The 22359-nt window shown below is 34.6% G+C and overlaps 1 protein-coding gene and 1 long non-coding RNA gene across 4 annotated transcripts; one reads left to right on the top strand and one right to left on the bottom strand.

Annotated features, from left to right (window-relative positions):
- The first annotated feature begins 11197 nt into the window (after positions 1-11197).
- Positions 11198-13089, top strand: LOC137738455 (geraniol 8-hydroxylase-like). The gene is made up of 2 exons (XM_068478086.1): positions 11198-12153; positions 12285-13089. Exons 1-2 carry the CDS (start codon positions 11257-11259, stop codon positions 12888-12890), a joined length of 1503 nt encoding a protein of 500 aa, XP_068334187.1. The 5' UTR covers positions 11198-11256; the 3' UTR covers positions 12891-13089.
- A 107-nt stretch (positions 13090-13196) lies between these two features.
- On the bottom strand, positions 13197-21416 carry LOC137738457 (uncharacterized). 3 transcript variants are annotated; one of them, XR_011068915.1, is made up of 9 exons: positions 20937-21416; positions 20567-20690; positions 20153-20200; positions 19873-20009; positions 17528-17587; positions 16029-16158; positions 15328-15405; positions 14780-14853; positions 13197-13794 (listed from the first exon to the last, which is right to left on the bottom strand). It is a non-coding gene; the product is annotated as an uncharacterized lncRNA (long non-coding RNA). The 3 variants fall into 3 exon arrangements; XR_011068913.1 differs by having other exon boundaries at positions 20153-20203; XR_011068914.1 differs by lacking the exon at positions 20153-20200.
- Positions 21417-22359: the final 943 nt, after the last annotated feature.

Here is a 22359-nt window from a genome sequence, read left to right on the forward strand (position 1 = left end):
ATGAACATGGATGAGAAGTTTGGTATCACCTTACAAAAAGCTCAGCCCCTCAGAGCTGTGCCCATGTTATAGAAGAGCCCATGCTCAATATATGTACTTCAAGTTTCTACCATATGATATTTAGAATATATAGGACTAGGTTTGCCCAGTCTAGGCCTAGAGCTCTGACTGGAGTTTAAGAGCTAGTTTGTTATTACTTAGTTTTAAAAAAAAAAATTACTTATAAATACTTATATGTGTTGTGAGAATAAACACTTATAAGTAAAGCAGTTTAGTATTTGATTTTTTTTTTTTTTTTTTTTTTTTGTAAAAATGTTTTTAACAACAAAAGCAGTGTCGAATGTTTGATAAACTTTTATATAAAATTGTTGTGATTATATTAATGGAAGATTTTTAATGGAAATAGTTTAGACTATAAGTTTATTTTAACCAAAATTCATTTAATAATTTTATTTAATGTAAAAGACAGTACATAAAAAAACTAAAACCTCATGAATAGGAAACAAACTCACATACAAAAAAAAAAAAAAAAAATATATATATATATATATATTTTTTTTTTTTGACCTAATAGAACCATACCACGTTCCAGTTCCCAAGTAGCACTAGCACTCCCCAAAATCCAATTCCCATCAATTTTCTCCAGTCAATTTTGCCTCCAGTCCGCTTTCTATTTACAGGTGATAATCGAGAAGATGTGGTCCTGTGGAAGTATATATATATATATAAAGTGAGAAGCTCAAATAGGTGAAACATTCAAAATGTCAAAAATGTTCTAGTCCATACTCAAAAGTAACGGATAACCATCCAATTAATATAGGGTCAAAATTGTAATATAATACAACGAAATTCTACTGTTCGAATAATATATGTATTCATCTGAATAATGACAATTTTCAACCACCAGATAAAAATATACATATTTAAAATTTCATTGTGACCCTTAAATCAATAAATACTGCATCACATTCTATCTTTCCACCAAAACCAAACAAGAAAATTGATAAAAACTGACAAACACTCCGTCCAAATTAGAGTAGAACTGTCAAATACGTTGTCGCACAAAACAGAACGCCGGTTGCAGCAGTTGCAAACATCGGAGATAGTACCGCCAATCTACCACACATTCTAGAGGGAAAACGATCATTCCAACCCCAAATGTACAGAAAAAAGGAAGATCTCACTTTCGTCTTATGAAGTCTCCTTCGTCTTCAGCACAAACCTCTCATCCGCGTGTTTTTCTAGAGTTTCTTTTGCATCCACACTCAATTTACACAAATTTAGGTGATTTTTTTCATAATTTCTACCCTCCGATTGTGATTTTTTTCTTCATCTATATACATAAAGTGAGAGCCCCAGTTTGGTGAAGCATTTGATAAACCCAATATTGTCCTTTGTTTCCTTCACAATAAAAAACCACAAAAGTTTCGAAAATGAGGACAAATTCGTAAACAACCATTACTGAATAGAAAACAAATAAAAAAAAAATCTATAAATGGACGTGCTTAACAATTAACCCTCATAAACTGCTAAGCAGTAGTGGGCAGTTAAAAAACACAAATTAAAAAAAAAAAAAAAACTATCTTTACCATATATGTAACAAAGAAGGTTATAGTAGAAAGAAAATATAAATAAATAAATAAAAAAAAAATTCAAAAAGTATTGGAAAAGAAAACGGAAAATTGAAAAAAAAAAAAAAAAAACCAAGTAGATGTGCTTAAGCCTCTCAACTGCTAAGCGGTAGTGGGCAGTTTTCTCCCCCATAGAATTCCACAATCTGAGTTGGGAGGTTCAACACTAGAGAAAGAAACTGTATTTGAAGCAGTTGTCGTAGTAGTCTCCCATTCCAATTTCACGATCCCTTGCGCTCTAACATCTCCCGTTCCCTTGCACTCATCCAGTTTCTATGTATGGGCCTTACTTTTCCATACAAAAACGGAATCATTGCCTTTATCTCTAGGTAAAACATAACACCAAAATGGTCAGTCTCTCTAGAGAAACGATCCCTTCATCAAAGAGGTTCTGATTACGGCCGCCCACGTCACCTTCTACGAATTCAACATCGAGAACAATCAATGGGTTCTTTTCTTGAATCGTAACTTCCACTTCTCCGTTTGGTTGCCTAGAAAACTATAAGAAATTCAAGGGTTTTTAAAATTAATCCAAATTAATTTTATCTTTTTTAATTAATTATGTTTTGGATTTTTGGATTTTTTGAACTTTACAGTTATTTTGTAGCACATCAATGACGACAGAAACATGTAGAGAAGGAGAGAATAAGAAAGAGAGAGACAAAGACGAAATTAAAATGGTGTCAAGAGCGAGAGTAGCCGGGGCATTATCAAACCTCATTTGGACCCTCTGGAAAGAAGACCACCTGAAACACGCAATCCAATAATCACTCCCATCTCTCAGACGTGCCTTCTCTCGTTATGATCAGATCAATCTCATCGACAACGTCCCTGACCACCAGCTTCGCTTTCAGCAGTACTTGCCTACTCATTAATTAATTTTTTATTAATTTCACTTTAAGCAATAATTATTACAATTCTTCCATTTTTGCGGGTAAAGGTACAGAGAATGGTGTGGACCATGAAGGAAGCTGACTTCGTGTTGGAAATATGTTAATGGCTTGGGCTCCTATCGAAATCTCTGATATCTCTTGATAGGTATTTGCTTTGCACTTTTTTCTCCTTTCATTTTTTCAAATGTACACACGAAAACTTTGGGATGTCAATGATAACATGTCTGTATACTTGTACCAACACAATGTATCACTATGTTATTTCGATGCATTTTCTACAAATTTAGGATTTAGATAGAGTAATGATTAAGATAAGGGTAGGATGTTGCTGATATGAACTCAATCCACTTCTTGGCGTCGTAACGTGGATGTTGAATGCATGCACTTATTTAATTTTATATGCAAACGAAATCAAACCTTTTATTTTTTTATTTTTTTGTTTTGCTTGCTTCTGTTTTCAAATTTATTTTAATATAATTTTTGTTTTGGGATTAATTACATGCTTAGAGTTTAGTAGATTTGGATTAAATTTTGGTTGAATAGATTGTGTAGTTGCGAATCTTGATCTAATGGACAAGATTGTATAAAGAACTCGTGGATTTATCTCATCTAATATTATATTTTTAGGATTTTAAATTGTTTTATGATGCCAAGTTTGGTAGAAAGAAAACACCGGAGTTGCAGTAGAATGAGCAATCCACTGATGGAGCTGTGATAATGGGAGTAGTAATTCCCACGTGACAGCAAATGGGAATATGTGAAGAGAAAACTGACTTGGTCATCTATGAGCAATTTCAAAAGCAGGTTGGGGATTTGATCTTATCATATGCTGCATCGCATTTGACTCATTGCATGGACTCTGTAGAGTTGGATTCATTTGTTCTTCAATTTTGTCTATTTTTTAGGGTAAGAGCTTCGCAACTCACTCAAATGGAGTCTTATCTGATCGGCATGAGGAGATACCGTATGATTTTGTTTTCATTACATTTTTACGACATTTTTACATGTGATGTATTAAATTTTATTGAAAAATGCTTCTTTAAGAACTGACATTTTTTTGTGGACTTCCCAGCCAGAAGTCCCTTTTATCTACTTTTGAATCGGCAGAAATGCGTACGCTAGGGGAGAGTTTATGCATGTGATTATACATGAATGACTTCACACGATGTAAATACAAGTTACTGTTACTCCATATATTTTTTCCTCATGATACCGTTTCTTTTATCAGATAAATTATTGTGTTCTTTTTTATTGGTTTGTGTAGGAATACCAAAAATTTAAAGCGGACTTTAACAAATCAGGTTTTATGGAAATGATAGGAGAAATATATTAGAGGTTGTCACCTACCTGCATTACAACTCTTCATTGATTTGAAATTTCAGAGTTTTTCTATTCAACCTTTCAATTTTTATTTTGTTTATATTAATATGATTCATTTGTCTTCACAAAAACAAGACAAAATTGTTCAGTGTGAACTTTTCTCCAACAATTTCTCCATTTTCAAATACTGTCTACTATGCATTACTCATCTTTCTGGAATATGAGTCATTTACATCATGCATTCCTATATGCATTTTTTCATTTCTTCTTTTTAAACTCTTTAAGAATGAGTTTGTTGAGATTAAGAGTTTTCACTCCAACAGAGATACCCCAACCGGGTGAAAAAATAGAAATACGTCTGCTAAGTGGGTCATTTATAGGTGATGCCACCTTCACTTTTTGTTGCATTTCTTATGGAGTTCCTCAACCAACGTTTCATGAAGAAAAAGAAAAAAATGATGTAAAGGTTCACGCACGCACAATTCACAAATTACAATGTGATGTAAACCATTTCTTACTAAATAACAATGTTAAATAAGTTGTAAAAAAAGCATTTTGCACTCGCATGAGAAAAATATGATGTAAAGATCCTCACATGCATATTCAAATTAAAGGGGCGCGTAGCGCCCGTGATTAAAAAGAAGGCCTTTCGTATGATGCGCATGCGGAGAGGCTAGTGTTTTATAAAACTTTCATTTTAGATTAGAAAGGATATAACTAGCTCTTCATATATGATCGTGATACAAATTCTGAAAGAACCTAAAATTATGATGCGTTATGGCACTACAATCATTCATCTTTAAAGTACACATACTAAATCATTATTTCTAGAATCGAACCGTGCCTATTTTTTAAACTGAACCGTGTTTATATCTTAAACTGAATGCTGGTACAATCACTATTGTAGTTTTATAAAAAGTGTGGGTTATTTTAGTTCAGTTTCAGAAATATTGTTGGTTGTTTTGCTGTAATTTTAGAAATAGAGTTTACTTTGTTCTCTTTCAGAAGTAATGTGAGTTATTTTGTAGTTCCAGAAATAATGTAAGTTATTTTGCAGTAATTCCAAAAATGTTTGCGTCACTTTGCAGTAGTTCTAGAAATAATGTGTGTTATTTTGGTTTAGTTTCATAAATATTGTGTTATTTTGTTGTAGTTCTAAAAATAATGTTTATTTGATTTGTTTCCTTTAAAAAATAATGTTCATTTATTCATTTTCAGAAATAGTTCTTTTTAATATTTTTAGAAAATATAAAATGAGTATAAAAGCAATGAAAACATGTAATTTGATAAGTGGACTCACTCCTAAAAACAATCTATGTTATTGGACCTGGATCTAAAAACCCCTACAACAGAGTGGAAATGTCCTCGAGCTATCACTATTCACTAAGACAATAGTTACTAATTGCTTAATAGCCCGTACAATTATCGTTAGAGGTGGAGTTGCTCTTAATAATCTAGCCTTAGAACACCAACTGGAGTTTAAAACCTAGTCCACAAAAGCGATTCTTACAAGTAATGAACTGTTCTTCGTCAACAAATGTATCAGTGGGTAGAGTTTTGCATATTGCACGCTAAATTCATTGAATCAAAGATAATTTAAAATATATCCTCTTTATCATAACAAAACAAAGCAACACTCATTTTTTCACAATAATCGCTTTTCAATGTCTTCAAAATACTAAAGAGATCGTATCAGTTTATTTACTTGATGTGGCTATGAAAGAAATAGTATAACAAGTTGACTTCCCAAGCTATATCTTGAAGGATATATAGAAATGAGTTTTAACGAAAAACTCTCAGTTTTCAAGTCATTTTCATTAGTTTTTCCAGTACTGTTCATTTTAACGAAAAACCACATTTTTACTCTAAAAAGTCAATTATGGTACTATTCACTTACTGTCATTTTCGTTAAAATTCAAGATTTTCAAGCCATTTTTATTAGTTTTCTTTATAAAAAATGTTGTTGAGAAGGCAAGATGTGCTCTCATGGATAGTCTTAGGCGTGTTGAAGAACCCGAAATTATGAAAGAACCCAAAATTCTGAAAGAACCCGAAATTATGATGCGTTATGGCACTATAATCATTCATCTTTAAAGTACACATGCTAAATGATTATTTCTAGAATCGAACTGTGCCTATTTTTTAAACTGAACCGTGTTTATATCTTAAATTGAATGCTAGTACGATCACTATTGTAGTTCCATAAATAGTGTGGGTTATTTTGGTTCAGTTTAGAAATATTGTTGGTTGTTTTGCTGTAATTTCAGAAATAGAGTTTAGTTTGTGCTCTTTCAGAAGTAATGTGAGTTCTTTTGCTGTAGTTCCAAAAATGATGTAGTTCATTTTGTAGTAATTCCAAAAATGTTTGCGTCACTTTGCAGTAGTTCTTAAAATAATGTGTGTTATTTTGGTTTAGTTTCAGAAATATTGAGTTATTTTGTTGTAGTTCTAAAAATAATGTTTATTTGATTTGTTTCCTTTAAAAAATAACGTTTATTTTATTCATTTTCAGAAATAGTTCTTTTTAATATTTTTAGAAAATATAAAACGAGTATAAAAGCAATGAAAACATGTAATTTGATAAATGAACTTACTCCTAAAAACAATCTATGTTATTGGACTTGGATCTAAAAACCCCTACAACGGAGTGGAAATGTCCTCGAGCATTCACTATTCACTAAGACAGTAGTTACTAATTACTTAATAGCCTGTACAATTATTGTCAGAGGTGGAGTTGCTCTTAAGAATCTAGCCCTAGAACACCAATTGAAGTTTAAAGCCTAGTCCACAAAAGCGATTCTTACAAGTAATGAACTGTTCTTCGTCAACAAATGTATCAGTGGGTAGAGTTTTGCATATTGCACGCTAAATTCATTAAATCAAAGATAATTTAAAATATATCCTCTTTATCATAACAAAACAAAGCAACACTCATTTGTTCACAATAATGGCTTTTCAATGTCTTCAAAATACCAAAGAGATCGTATCAGTTTATTTACTTGATGTGGCTATGAAAGAAATAGTATAACAAGTTGACTTCCCAAGCTATATCTCGAAGGATATATAGAAATGAGTTTTAACGAAAAACTTTAGGTTTTCCAACCATTTTCATTAGTTTTACCGGTACTGTTCATTTTAACGAAAAACCACATTTTTACTCTAAAAAGTCAATTATGATACTATTCACTTACTGTCATTTTCGTTAAAACTCAAAGTTTTCAAGCCATTTTCATTAGTTTTCCTTATAACAAATGTTGTTGAGAAGGCAAGATGTGCTCTCATGGATAGTCTTAGGCGTGTTGAAGACATTGTTCCACAATCTATTGGTTGTCAGGTAATTATTCTTTAAGGCCCTTTTGCAGTTTCTTTTCCTGGTTGGTGGTAATTGCATTTGAAGTTTTTGAATTAACTTGTGATGCTAGCATTCCGTGGTCATGATGCTTTGTGTACATCACTTAGATGTGTTCTAAACACAGTATATTGTTGATATTGTTTCAGATTGAAGAGATTGTTAGTGAACTTGAGGGTACTGTGCTCTCACTTGATCCCTTAGAGAAGAAAGTTGGCGATGAAATAATTGCACTACTCTAGCAAGGGAAAAAGTTCGACAATTGTAATGACAATAATGAGCTGGAATCTTTTCATCAGGCTGCTATCAAACTTGGTATTACCTCTTCAGGGGCAGCTCATACTGAGAGAAGAGCTTTAAATAAAGTCATCCAAAGAGCCCGTGCTGAGGAAGATAAGCCGAAAGAGTCAATTGTGGCTTATTTATTACATCTTATCCGAAAATACTCCAAGCTGTTTAGAAGTGAAATCTCAGATGACAATGATTCACAAGGTTCTGCACCTTGTTCTCCCACTATTCAGGGTTCCACTGATTCAAAATCTATGGGTAGTGTTGGCTCTTGCAATGTGAAGGGTGTCAAGGTGGTTCCTTTAGAGGAAAGCCATACTATAAAGGAGGACGTTGGAAATGAAACAGAAGATGTGTCTCCATTAGAGGAAGAGTCTGAGCTTGATGTTTTCGGAAGTTATCAGGATCTTTTAACCACCTTGAATGAAGAGGAAGACTTCAGGAAGAGGTGCGAGGTAGTGGAGCAAATAAGGCTCTTGCTGAAGGAGGATGAGGAGGCCGGGATGTATATGGGTGCTAATGGATTTGTTGAAGCACTTCTACATTTTCTGATCTCAGCTTTGCGTGAAGCGGGTTGTTTGGCTCAGGAAAGTGGAGCCATGGCTCTCTTCAATCTTGCTGTCAACAATAACAGGTATAGTTGTTTAATAATTTTAATAGAATCGAATGCAATAACTAGTTTATTTGACAATAATTTGATTCATTTTGTACTGAAAACTTGAGAGGTCTATTAAGCATCAAAATACGGTGTCTTCAATAATAAAAAAAGCATCCGAAATAAGGTGAAGTGTATAAATAATTGTCTACGATGCATTGATATTTCTTTGCGTCATGGGTGTAGAGAATGATGCATTGGCTTTCATGATTTGTTTTTAATTATTAGATGTTGATTCTCTTTTTATCACTTGGAATGTGTTGAATGGTCTGTATCTATGCTGTGCAACATTTTGAGTAACATGTCAGAATTTTTTGTTCTGTTCTTTAAAGACATAAAAATATAACTTCTTGGCCTATACAAAAAATATAGAAGTCTCTATTTTTGTTATTTTTTTTTGCAAATAGAAGTCTCTAATTTCACAATAAAAAAAAAAATATATATATATATATTTTTTTTTTTTGCTCGGACACTGAAAATAAAGTGAAAGAGGTCAAAGTTGGAATTTAATTTTTTTTTCTGTCATAAAAAGGTATCTTGCTAGTTTCACGGACATGGCAGAAATCAAAAAATTGAAATTGAAAATTGGAGATTTGATGGGTTCTTGGATTAGCCACGAGCATCCACACAATTCCTTGTCTGCAATTGCTGTCTCACTTTTGTCCACGTCATCTCCACGTCCTTTTCCATTTGTCCACAACTCTTTCTTTTAAGAGATTATCTCTGAATCTCTTCTTCCAAATTCACTAAATTAAAAAATTTGGACCGTTAAAATTTGATTCAACAACTATAAACAAAGATTCACTCTAAAAGTTATAATAACTTTAACCGTTAGATCAAATTTCAACAATCTGAATCCCTGAACTTAGTGAATTAGGAAAAAGGAATTTGGAGAGAATCCATTTCCCTTCTCTGCAATTGCTTTTGGCTTAATTGGATAAACAGTTCCCATGGTGATAAAGAAATCGGAAGATAGCGATCGTGGTTAAAAAATTAGGATTTAAAGCATTGTGGTAAAGTCCGTTAGCAAATTTAGTCCAAAATTGATTTTTCTGTTACTTGTCTGTTAAATACAGGGATAAAAATGTATTTTAACGTGCACGCCTTCTTCTTCCTCTCCTTGCGTTTCATCTGTTTATATTTTACAAAGATGGAGAATCTGCTTAATAACGACTTCTGAAACCAAAAAGGCATGGTATTTCTTCACCCCTTCTTCAGCCCTTCAATAGTCATATCGTCCAACCCAATCTCTTCAGCTTGAAATTAAATATATAAAAACAACCCACTAGCTTGGAATAAGTATTCAACCAAAGCAAAATCGTAGAAATTCATCATCCCATCCCAAGGTAAATTGACATGTAAGTTGTAACGAAAGTCAAAATCTTGACATTTTAAGAAACAAAAGAAATTTTGCAGATAACTGGAATGGCGGAAAAGAAGAATGGAACTGCTTACTGTTTACCAAAAATGAGTACTGCAGCTTTGGGAAGAAATTCAAATAAAACACATATAGACGAGGGATGTGCGGCAACCTAACATAACCACTGAAACGTTTTGCCTTCAAATGAGTTATTGCGGGGTTAAAAAAAAAAAAAAAAAACCTTTTGGTGGTTTTGTTCTTTTTGCCGTTAGGATTTTTGATGATGCCGTTAGGATTTTTGATGAAGTACAATTAGTTTCAGAAGCTAGTTTAGATTACTGTTGTGGATTAGGAAGGAAATTGACACGAACTTTTGTTTAGTTTTTGTTTCCCATTTTCTGGAGGATCACAATTTTTCATTTTTTTTAGTTTTTGTCTCCCATTTTGAAGTTCAATAGTCTCGGTGAAGGTTCATTTTTTTTTTTAACGCATTCATGATGATGGAAATACCCTATCGGAGAGTATCAATATGAGGTTTACTGTAGTGAAATGGAAATAGTGAGAAATTGATTGGTTTCTGTCAGTACTACACTAATTAAAGCCGAAGAATTCTAGTCAGCTTCAGTATCTTGGTGAGATATGAATAGATGAAATGCAGAGAGATGATGAAGGTGTACACATAAAAGTACATTTTTGTACTTGTATTCAATGAATAATTAACAGAAAAATAACTTTTTTGCACCAAATTTGCTAACGGACTCTACCACGAGGATTTAAATCCTAATTTTTTTTTATCATGAGGGCTATCTTCCAATTACCTTATTATTACGAGAACTATTTATCCGATTAGGCCATTGCCTTTTGTTTCTTTTGTCCATGTGATCTTTATATCCTTTATCATGTGTCCACAACGATTGATGGAAACAACATTATTTTGTTTGTATTATCTATGTGTCTTTCGATGGATATTGCAGTGAGATTTTAACTTTTTTTCATAGGTGCACTTAATGTCGGTACATGTGATGAGACATGTTGAAAATAAATTTATATTGATAAGACTTTGTGTTTCTTTCATCCACTTGATTTCTATGTCCTTTATCATGTGTCCACAACGATTGATGGAAACATCACATTATTTCGTTTGTATTATCTATGTGTCTTTCGATGGATTTTGATGGAAACATCACATTATTTCGTTTGTATTATTTATGTGTCTTTCGATGGATTTTGTAGTGACATTTTAACTTTTTTCATAGGTGCACTTAATGTCAAGTGTAATGGCCATCCATGACATATGTTATTTCTATGTGTTAGGTTTGAAAAGTTGGTACATGTGATAAGACGTGTTGAGAATAAATTCATATTGATAAGAAGAGAAATTTTGCATGATTTTATAAGTAAATTAGGCTACTTCTGTGTATATATTTTCAAATTGTTTTATAAGTAAATTAGAGTAGTTGCAGTAGCTTTTTATTTATTTATTTAAACAAATGATATTATTTACACACTAAGAAAGGGGGGGGGTGAGTTTAGCCTCACAATAGACTAGTAATAATGTGGTTCAAATCTATCTTTGGCAAGAATCAAACCTAAAACTTCTCACTTACAAGTGAAGAGAAATACCATGAAACCGTAGTTCTAAGTGTCGCTTTTGAGAATGGACGGCAAGAATAATGAAGGCCACATGCGCCCAATCACTTCTCATATCGGTTTAAAAGTAAGATTCATCGTCTCTCTCAACAGAGAGGGAGATCGATCAAATGGACATTTTGAGTTGCATACTATTAGGGTTACTGGTTGCAGCGATCTCAATTTGCCCCCTCTATTATTCACTCGGAAGAAGATCATCAAATACCACAAGGCTTCCACCTGGACCAAACCCACTTCCCTTCATAGGCAATCTCTTAGAGCTTGGCAATAAACCCCATCTCTCTCTCACCAAGCTTTCACAACGCTATGGCCCAATTATGTCTTTGCAACTCGGCCAAATAACAACCGTGGTAATTTCTTCATCAACCGTCGCCAAAGAAGTCCTCCGAACCCATGACCAACTCTTCTGCAACCGAACCGTCCCAGATGCGCTCCAAGCCTGTAAACATTCCAAGTACAGCATGGTGTGGATACCGGTTTCAGCTACATGGAGAAACCTTCGCAAAACATGTAACTCGCAATTGTTCACCACCAAAATTCTTGACGCCAACCAAGCCAACCGTCACCTGAAAGTGCAAGAGCTCATATCCGACGTCAATGAAAGCGCTGTAAAAGGTGATGCGATTGATATCGGAAGGGCTGCTTTCAAAACTTCGCTCAATCTTCTTTCGCGTACCGTCTTCTCTGTGGACTTAGCGGACACAGATAGTGCGAGGGCGAGGGAGTTCAAGGAGTTGGTGTGGAGTATTATGGAAGAGGCTGGCAAACCAAACTTGGCTGACTATTTTCCCATGCTTAAGAAGATTGATCCACTAGGGATACGACGCCGTATGAGCAATAGCACCCGGAAGATGTTTGACCTCTTTGACCGATTGATGATGCAGCGGTTTGAATCAAGGAAAAAGCTTGATTATATCATGACTAATGATATGTTAGATACCTTAATAAATATTAGTGAAGAGAAAAATGAGAATATGGACGTGGATGAAACTCTACATCTGTTCCTGGTTAGTTGCTACTACATATTTACTCTCTAATTTTGTTGCTCTCGATTAATCTCGAATAGCTTGCGTATATACTTACTGCTTGCTTAGAGGTTATATCGATGACTAGGGTCGCTTGTGTGGGTTTATTACAGGATCTATTTGCTGCGGGAACAGATACAACGTCATCCACATTGGAATGGGCAATGGCTGAGCTACTCCGCAACCCGGAAAAATTGTCCAAAGCTCAAGCGGAGCTGAAGCAGATCATCGGAAAAGGAAAACCGGTTGGGGAATCCGACACAGCTAAACTCCCTTACTTACAAGCAATAATCAAAGAGACCTTCCGGTTGCACCCTGCAGCGCCCTTACTACTTCCCCGAAAAGCCGTTGCAGACGTAGAAATCTGCGGGTACACTGTACCAAAGGGTGCACAAGTGTTTGTCAATGCATGGGCCATCGGTAGAGACCCTGACATTTGGGACAACCCTGACTCATTCAACCCAGAGAGGTTTTTGGGATCGGAAATTGATGTTACTGGCAAGGACTTTGAGCTTATTCCGTTTGGTGGTGGGAGAAGAATATGTCCTGGCTTGCCATTGGCAGTGAGAATGGTGAACTTAATGTTGGGTTCACTTATTAACTGCTTTGACAACTGGAAGCTTGAAGACGGAATTGCACCGGAGACCATGGACATGAATGAGAAGTTTGGCATCACCTTACAAAAAGCTCAGCCCCTCATAGCTATGCCCATGTTATAGAAGAACCCATGCTCGATATCTGTACTTCAAGTTCCCACCATATAATATTTAGAGCATATAGGGCTAGGTGCGCCGAGTCTAGGCATAGAGCCCTGGTTTAAGAGCTAGCTTGTTATTACTTGGTTTAAAAAAAAACCTGCTTATGTTTTGTTATTAAAATAAACACTTATAAATAAAGCAGTTTAATATTTGATTATTATTATTATTATTTTTTGTAAAAGTGTTTTTAACAACAAAAATAATATAGAATGTTTGGTAAACTTTTATGTAAAATTGTTGTGATTATATTAATGGGAGATTTTTAATGGAAATAGTTTGGACAAAGTTTATTTTAATCAAAATTCATTTAATAATTTTATTTAATGTAAAAAACCTGAAATTTAGCCACTTAGTACAACGGTTTAATGATATTCTTCACTTGCAAATGAGAGACCTTAGATTCGATTCTCGCCAAAGGTGAATTTGAACCACATTATTGCTAGCCTATTGTGATACTAAACCTATCCATTTTTTCTTAATGTAGATAATATCGTTTATTAAAAAAAAACTTAAAATTTAATGAAAATGATAAAATATAGTACATAAAAAAACTAAAACCTCATGAATAGGAAACAAACCCACATACAAAGCAAAAAAAATACATATATTTTTTACCTAATAGAACTATTCCACGTTCCAGTTCCCAAGTAGCCCTAGCACTTTCCAAAATCCAATTCCCATCAATTTTCTCCAGTCAATTTTGCCCCCAGTCAACTTTCTCTTTACAGGTGGTAATCAAGAAGATGCGGAAGTATGTTTTATACAACTTACATTTTAGATTAGAAAGAATACTAGAGAATAGGCCCGCACGTTGCGGCGGGAACCACTGTTTCAGGCGTAACGGCATGAATAAGACACATTTAACCTGAATAAATTCAACATAATCATGAATGAACAGAGGAACACATGAATGAATGAGGTCGATAAGATAAGTAGTTTGACTTTTATATACATTCAACTAAGTTGAAATGTGAAGACATTGCATAATTAGTAGGAAGAAACTGAATGTTCTTGATCACAAAGACATGGTTGCCAAAAAAGTTCTGTTTCCATAAGAAACAGAAGCAAAATGTAATCGGCACATATTTTGCCAGGCACCTATTTCATTCAGCAGTTAATAAAAAAACATAGAAAGTGTTCAGTACTTGTTCAAGTAGCTAATTTTCCAACAAAATTTGATCATTAATCAACCAGATAGTTGGTCTCAATGATCTCCCAATACCAAGGACATCATACATTAATTCAAGTATACCTCATTAACTCTCAACTCCTCAACTCCATCACTCTTCCCCCCATTGTTTCTAATTCACCTCTCCTTCGAACCCTTCGACTACAAATTTATATATAGCAAATTGAACTGTTCATTTCAAATCATATATACATAGGCAGAAAAGCAAAAACTAAAAACTAAAAACTAAACTCTCGCCACATAAATTAATCGGTAACCAAACAAAGAAAATTTCTTGGAGACCAGAACAAATCCAATTGAACCTTCATGCTGACTGATTGTAATTGAAAAAAAAAAACATATATTTAAGCGCCCAAAATTTGAGCTTTACATCATGTTATGTTCTTCTAACACAAACAATTTCTTGGCTGTTAGGTAATTTATGTGGTGTTCGATCAATAGTTGTACTTATATACCAAAAACGTAAAATAGTTGAATACAAATGAAAGAAATTAATAAAAAATCTAAGTTAGAGTTGTTAAAGTTCACTTTCATATGTATACTTCAAACTTCCACACATATATTCATATACTTCACTAGTTGTCAAACACTGCTAATTGCCAGGATAGCAAGATAATGAATTTCGTGAACGAAAAAAAAATGATATGCAACTTCAACTTACCATGCCCAAGAAGCTCCATAAGAGTAGTAGCATCCTCCTGATTGCATGCATCAAAAGCATTGCAACCGTAGATCCTGGAAATTATAAAAATTCATCTAGTCAAGAGACAATGTAATAGTTGTGGGAAGGTGACTATGCAACCAATAATCTAAGATATACCTCAAAAATTTGTGATTCCATCATAATTTCACACAAAAAAAGATCAAATTTTGATTCAAACATCAAACAAAACAACCCCATCTGTTACAGATCAGACCAACCAAATAAAGAATCTATTAATATGATTTTCAACCTAACTATAAAAAGGAGCTTCATAACAGCACAATCAATATCATTTCAACCCAACTGAAAGGAAACTAATTGTATGCCATAAATTCCATGGGTTATTTGATTTTGAAGATTAAAAAGAACTGAAGAATACTGAAAATTACTAAACCCCATCACAACATATCATCAGTGAAGAATTAATTATTATAAACTCAAGCTTTGATAGTTAAATGTTAAGGATCAGTAATGATAATATTGACCCTTTCTAAATTTTATAATACCTCATCTATAAACTGGGACGCCTTGTGCTTAAACGGCTTCAGTTCTGTAAACCGGACTTCTTGAAGAATTTAGCGGATCTGCAATAACATTAAATGAATGCTTTAAAACCTTTATCTATTATCTGCCAAACCACTCATTGAGCACCCAAAAAAAAATGGTGATATTAATATAGAAGATAAGGATAAAAAAGATTTAGTGAGTAATAACACGCCAATTACATGTCCAAACACCCCCCTGTGTGAAAGCAAGTAAAAGTGACACTATAATATAGGTTTCATTGTGAAGAGAACTTGTATAAAGAAAGGTAATCACTTCAAAACTTATTTCCATTGATAAACATCAACATTAATTTTGCATGAGACATATTTCCAGTCTATTTAGAATGACACCAAGAGATTTACTCCATACGATTTGCAGCCAAACAAATAGCATAAGATAAAGAAAACATCTGTGTTTCTCATTCTGACTTGGCCAAATGGCCTAAACTATGAGAAATTATCAAATTTGGTTCTAATTATTATTGTTAGGGCAGGAGTTTTGCTGGATGGAGCCCATTTCAACCAAGTTATAATTATAATTGTTGTAATACACAGAGTTCAGTGCAGAGGAGTTCGATATATAACAATTAAAATTCAAATAAAATTCGGTTTCCATGTAAAGAGTTCACGTTTGTAGAAGCAAAGCCTCAAAAATAACTAACCTCGCCGACAACATTATATTGTTATCCTGAGGCGTTCCATTAATCCTCGCAGGCGGGTCTTGTTGCAGCCTCTCGAAGTCTCTCATCAGCCTCTTTCTTGTAGGAATTGACATCACTAATTTGTTACCACCTATATATCATCAAACCAATTTAATAAACCCTATTTTAAGATTAACTATGCGTTGAGCGCAAAACAATTTCATCTTTTTTTTTTTTTTCCAACACCTATAAAAATATCAAAAACCACTTGAAATATACCAATGATAAGTCAACAATCAAAATCCTCACATAATAATTTTTAATTGATGGATAACCCAAAAGATAGATACGCAAACATATAATGGTCACAAAAGTAAAGAGTAAAAAATCCAAACCTCAAGAATATGATAATATTACACCAAAGATGCATGCTTAATTAAAAGTCCAGCCAAAGTAAAGTCAAAAACTAAAAGTCAGCAAAATAAAATTTAACAAAAGATTTAGTGCCAAAAGAAGTAATGCATACAATTTACCTATTTTATAATGAATCCAATTCATAAATATTTGGAGTGTAGGCGTTTCTTCCTAACAACACCCAAAATATAATTCGTTAATAGATTTAATTCATTCCATATATAATCATCCTAGGGTTATTGTGTTGCCCTCTGTGTGTTTTTCTTCTCCGAATAATTATGGAACCAAACCTATGAACTTTCTATCCAACTCAATACACAAAAACCAAGCATTATCAAAATAGGTAAAACATAGATTTCTGCATATGACCCAATAATATCAATCAAATTTTCCTCTGTATTTAAAGTAATTTCATCCCAAAAAGCAACATAGCAAATCTGCACCCATACCGTACTCATAAGAATATATAACTTTTGTAGCTAATTAGTAATACAGCTACCACCTAAGTTCCTTTGTGAAGAAAAAAAAAAAATTAACAAAAACAAAAATTTTAAGGGGTTTCACGGAGAACTACACCACCACAAAACCACCACCATTAAGCTCGCCACCTACGCAACTTTTAGCATCCCCGAACCAACCCTCTGCAAACTGCCCTTATCCCTTCTAATTTCAGTTCTTGTATTTCTTGTATGGTAACCATTTCTAGCACACTCAAATATTTATATACCAACTGAGAATAACAACATAAATCCCACACCCACCTCTTTTTCCCCACTTGAAAAATTCACCAAAAAAACGACATTAACCACCATAGTTTAAGAATCCAGGCCCCAAATTTCAATCTAATTAATTAAATTACAGAGGATTCTATCTACCTCACGAAAACAAATATGTTCAGTTAAAGAAATTCCCTAATCACTGCATCTTAAACTACTTCTTAACTATGTCAGCCATACGAATCTAATAAAAAATCCATGTTCAATCAATTCTTATTAATTCCAACTCCAAGTATTTCAGCATCTAGATTATAGAAAAATCACAACAAAACAAAACTCAGAACACCCAGATTCCAATCTTGGTGCTAAAGCACACTTTGTTAACCTCACCTTCATCAAGTCCATGATTCCTGCCATGAGATCTTTCTCTTTATCCACACTTGGCTTCGGCTGCAAGATCAAAATAACGAAGCATTCAGTTCCTTTTCTATACTCATAAAATTAAAAATTGAAATATGTTATAATTGACTTGGAATCTTCACATGTATTATGAAAGCATATAAACAGATACATTTGAAAACTTTTAACGCTATCTAATAAAGTTGAAAAGTAGCTAATTAAGATCAAGTTCTAGGCATCCAGTGAGCCTTCCAGAGAAAGATGGCCCCATGGACTTAGACCTTGAAAACTGAGGCTTGTTTTGCCTTGTAATTGTATAATACGTAGCATCCTTATGGATTGCAATTGTATGATCAGTAGTATCCTTATGGATTCCTAGATTAATCCTCAAAATTTTGTTCTCATCCGTTAGCTTATGCACTTGGGACAAAAGCCACTCAATTGTTTCACTATTCTCCTTGTTTCTCCTTATCAACTCAGCCCGGTGCTGCATATTTTCGTCAATGAGCTCCGAGACCTTTTCGTGCAACATTTTCTCTTTTTCAACCACATTACCATCACATTCTACACCATGACCAATATTCTCTTCTTCCATATATTCTTTGAAAGTACACAAACCAACCTTTTTTAGGACATACCAGCATTTGTTTGTTTTGATGGCTCTGATTTTGGTTTCCGTTTTCTCTTTTGTGGTGGTCTGGCCAAGATGCACTCGAAAACACTAATTTGAGTGCTTACACAGATGAACATCGCATAAAAATCATAAAAATATCCAAAACAGCAGCAGAGATAAAAAAATGATAATACTTCTAAAAAAATTTAAATCAAAAGTTAAGACTAACTCACAGGAAGCTCCGCGAGTTAATTTTTGGGCAAAAAAATTTCTATCAATGCATTCTCATACAAAAATTTCTTTAAATACTGATTTAATGCAATCGAGGAGCTAAATGCTTAAATCAGTAAAATTTCATCAACCAGATACTCCTATAGTGCAGTGCAGCAAAGTTTTTCTTGAACCTTGACGTATATCACTATAAAATTATCCCAAATATATCTCAGAGATTGCAGAAATTCAGACTATCAATAATGAGACAGCCGGAATGTTTTACCCAAATCTTCTTAGGATTTTAACTAAACAACTTGCTCCTGTAACAGGAATATTAAATCATAAATATTCATGAACACTCATCACCAATAGCAAAAAGGCACAAAGTACTTTTACAGAAATCTAAAGATCCCTTTTATGCCCAAACCCAGGTCTGTCCTCTCTTTGCCTTCCTCCTTCAGGGCACAATTAAAGATACCCACCAACAATATAACAAAACAAATTGCAGTGAGATTTTAAAATACCAACTGTATTTGATATTGCAATGAAATATAACAAAAAGTAAAATAAAAACAAAATGTACAAAATTCATTATTTTTGTAAATTAGTAGACAGTGGAATAACAGAAGAAGCCAAACCCAGAAAAATTAAAAACACAGAATCACAGTAGAAGAAGCACACCATTTCAGATCTTTTTATCTCTTCGAAGATCGATCGATTCCAAAGAGAGGGAGGGAGAGGAGGGAGATGACGAAGGGGAGAGGAGGTAGACGGAGGCGAGAGGAGGAAAACGACGGAGGCAGTTTACTGGAAGCATGTCTTGTCTTGTGTTGCTAGTCAATAAGTCAGTGTAATCCTCTCAAAATCCCTCACTCCATCGGGTCAGTGACAACCTCCCCCAATTTTCTCCCTCACAATCTCTCAATCACCGACAGCTACCCATTAATTTAGGCTTCTAGTGGCAATTTTGACACATCCCTCAATCCCGACACCAACCCTTGATTTGAGGAGAAAAAATCAACCATAACCCCTTTTTATGGCAACCTCACTCCTCCCTCTCCCTTCCCCTCCCCGCCATCCCCCGCCTATCTCCCTCTCTTTGTCTCTGCAGCCCATGCTTCTTGGCAATGACAGGAATGTAAATAATACAAAATCGAGGGTCCAACACACGTTGATATGTCATCGTGGTTTCCAATTGAACCATGAATTCCAGAATGTAAATCATAACTTGAGTATAAGAAAACCCAGAAAAGGAAAATTAAATCCCTCACAAATGTTGCAAGAAAATATGAGAAACCTATATTAGTTCCAACGGTGAGACTTTTCATCAAAGAAGTAGACAATCCACACGCTAAATCACCAATCAAATATGAAGATGATCACTAAGAAGAAATCCCTAAAACCTATATTTTATTAGAGTTGAAAATCGAAATTAAGCCAAAACGGAACCTACACTACCCAAATTAAGCTAAAAATTCACTAACCCAACAAAAAGGCAAAGAAAAATCACCTCTAGATGACTGCCATTGATTCAATGCAAAGAGAGCTCGAGCCGCTTAATATTGTTCTGAAATTAGAGAGAGGGTGTGAGAGATCATGAGAGGACGGAGGGGCGAATGGCGAAGTGAGATTCAGCGCGTCTCTTCTCTGCATATAAAAGATGCTGCACAATTATGCAACTTACTCCGTAGACTTATAACCATCACAATTACAAATTATGAAACTGATATAAATTGAATAGACAATACACAAAGCATAAATAAATTCAGCATATGAACACCAAAACTTACCAAACTCATGTGCTTGCATGAAGCTGTTTTTGAACATTTTTCTACAATCTACTGCATAAAAAGGACTAAACTATAACGGCAAGCTATATATATAATTTGCTATAATACCCAAAAAAATTAAATTAAATTAACATTTGAGTGGAAGCCACGACCAAAGTGGTAAAATTCAAGAAAACATCAAAATCCCAGAAAAAAAAAAATTCTTTCAGAAAAAATCAAAGAAATTCACTCAGGTAATCAATCAATTAAGTACCTAATTCCCCCGATGTCTTGAATAAATATAACACTCCACGATAAATTAACTACCCAATATTAATTGTTCCTGTTTCTTTCTTCTTATTCTCGGGAAAGAAACAAACCCAAAAACAAATAATTGAAGAAAACATACAGAAAATATTGGGAGGAGTAACATACAATCTGTTGAGTTCTTCTTCGCTCTGTAGATAAGAGATGGTGGCTTCTCATCGAGTTCATGTATGTATTGCCTGGAGCTCTTTTTTTAGATGATTTGTTGGTTTTTATTTGGAAGCCATATCAGCTGGGAATTTGAGAAAAAAGAAAAACACAAAGCTAATTAAATCGAAAAACAACAATCCACAATGAAAGTTAAAAACTTGGGGAGCTGAAATACCAAAAACCCACCTAATTCAAAACCTAAGTAAAACCCTCAATTAAACCCCAACTACAAACCTGAATTAAACTCCAAATTAAACTATTAATAAAACCCAAATTAAATCATCAATCAAGAAAGATAAAAATACAAAAGGGGGTTTAAGAGCTGTACCTGTAGTGAGTGAGTGAGTGAGTGAATGAGTGAGTGGGCGAGTGATGCTGCGACTGTGAGAGGCTGAGAAGAACACGGAGATGGGATCGAAGAAGATCAAGGATCTGCAGCAATGGCGCTGAGATGCCCACTCTTCCCTTTCCTTCTCTCTGTGTCGCTCTATCTCTGTCTCCCTCTCTCCCTCTCCCTCTCCCATCTCTATCTCCATCAGCATGGCCTCCCAACTGCGAAACCCTCAGCGAGCAATCCTTACTCCTCCCTCTACCACTCTCTCTTTCGCGCTGTCTCCCTCTCTCTGTCTCCCTCGAATCGTACACCCCTGTGACTCTGTCTGCCTGCAAGCCGCATGCCTTCCTCTCACCAAATCCCTATCTCTCTCTCCCTCCGTGTCTCTCTTCTCTCTCTGCTCGCTCGGTCTCTCTCTCCCAACGGCATGGTGTCACCGAGTCCCACTGCAGCTCAGGAAGAAAGGAAATGAAAGTCTACACCACTTTGCGCCAGTACCTAGCCCATTTATCTAACAGTAATAGAACCAATGAACAGTAATAGGCCAAAGCATCTCCACCCCAAACAAAATGTGCTGGTACTCAGTCTAAAAATGCGTTGGCACAAATGATCTCCATCCCTACAAAATGAACTAGCACCCAGTTCATTTAAAATATTAAATAATTTTTTTATAAAATAATAAATAAAAAAAATAGTTTTAATTTCAGATAGGATTTTTAACCAATCTCGTCACGCCACGTGTTATTATCCGAACGTACTATTTTTTGAATATATTTCCGCTAAGATTTTCAACCAATCCCGACAATCCACGTGTCACTTCCTGTTTAAAATAATTTAGGCAAGATTTGGATAAGATTTTTAACTAATCTTGTCACGCCACGTGTTATTGTCCGAACGTACTATTTTTTAGATAGATTTCTGATAAGATTTTCAACCAATCCCGACACGCCACGTGTCACTTCCTATTTACAATAATTTAGCCAAGATTTCGATAAGATTTTCAACCAATCACGTAGTGCCACGTGGCATTGTCCAGAACCTCATCTTTTTTTTTTGTCCATATAAACCCTACATGCCTACATCTATCCTCACACTAAACTCAATCCTTTTTTTTAGCTCAGAATTATTCTGTATTGTTTTCAAATCTTGAGTTCTTACAATGTCTTCTTCAAGGAGAGCGTATAAGCAGTTGCAAGAGCAGCAGAAAAGGTTGTTGGCACAACAGGAAGAATTGGTCAATCTTGACCAAGATGGAGGTGGAGATGAGGCATTCGTAATGGAGGAGGATGAGGATGATCACCATAGAAGGCGGAGTACCTCACATTCCCGCCGTATCATGGAAGCTATGGGTCAGATAGCCAAACCCAGACATGTGGCAAACATCGATAGAAGAAGGGAAATACGAGGTAAAGATCTC

Source organism: Pyrus communis, chromosome 6 (genome assembly GCF_963583255.1).
Source record: "Pyrus communis chromosome 6, drPyrComm1.1, whole genome shotgun sequence".
Taxonomy (NCBI): domain Eukaryota; kingdom Viridiplantae; phylum Streptophyta; class Magnoliopsida; order Rosales; family Rosaceae; genus Pyrus; species Pyrus communis.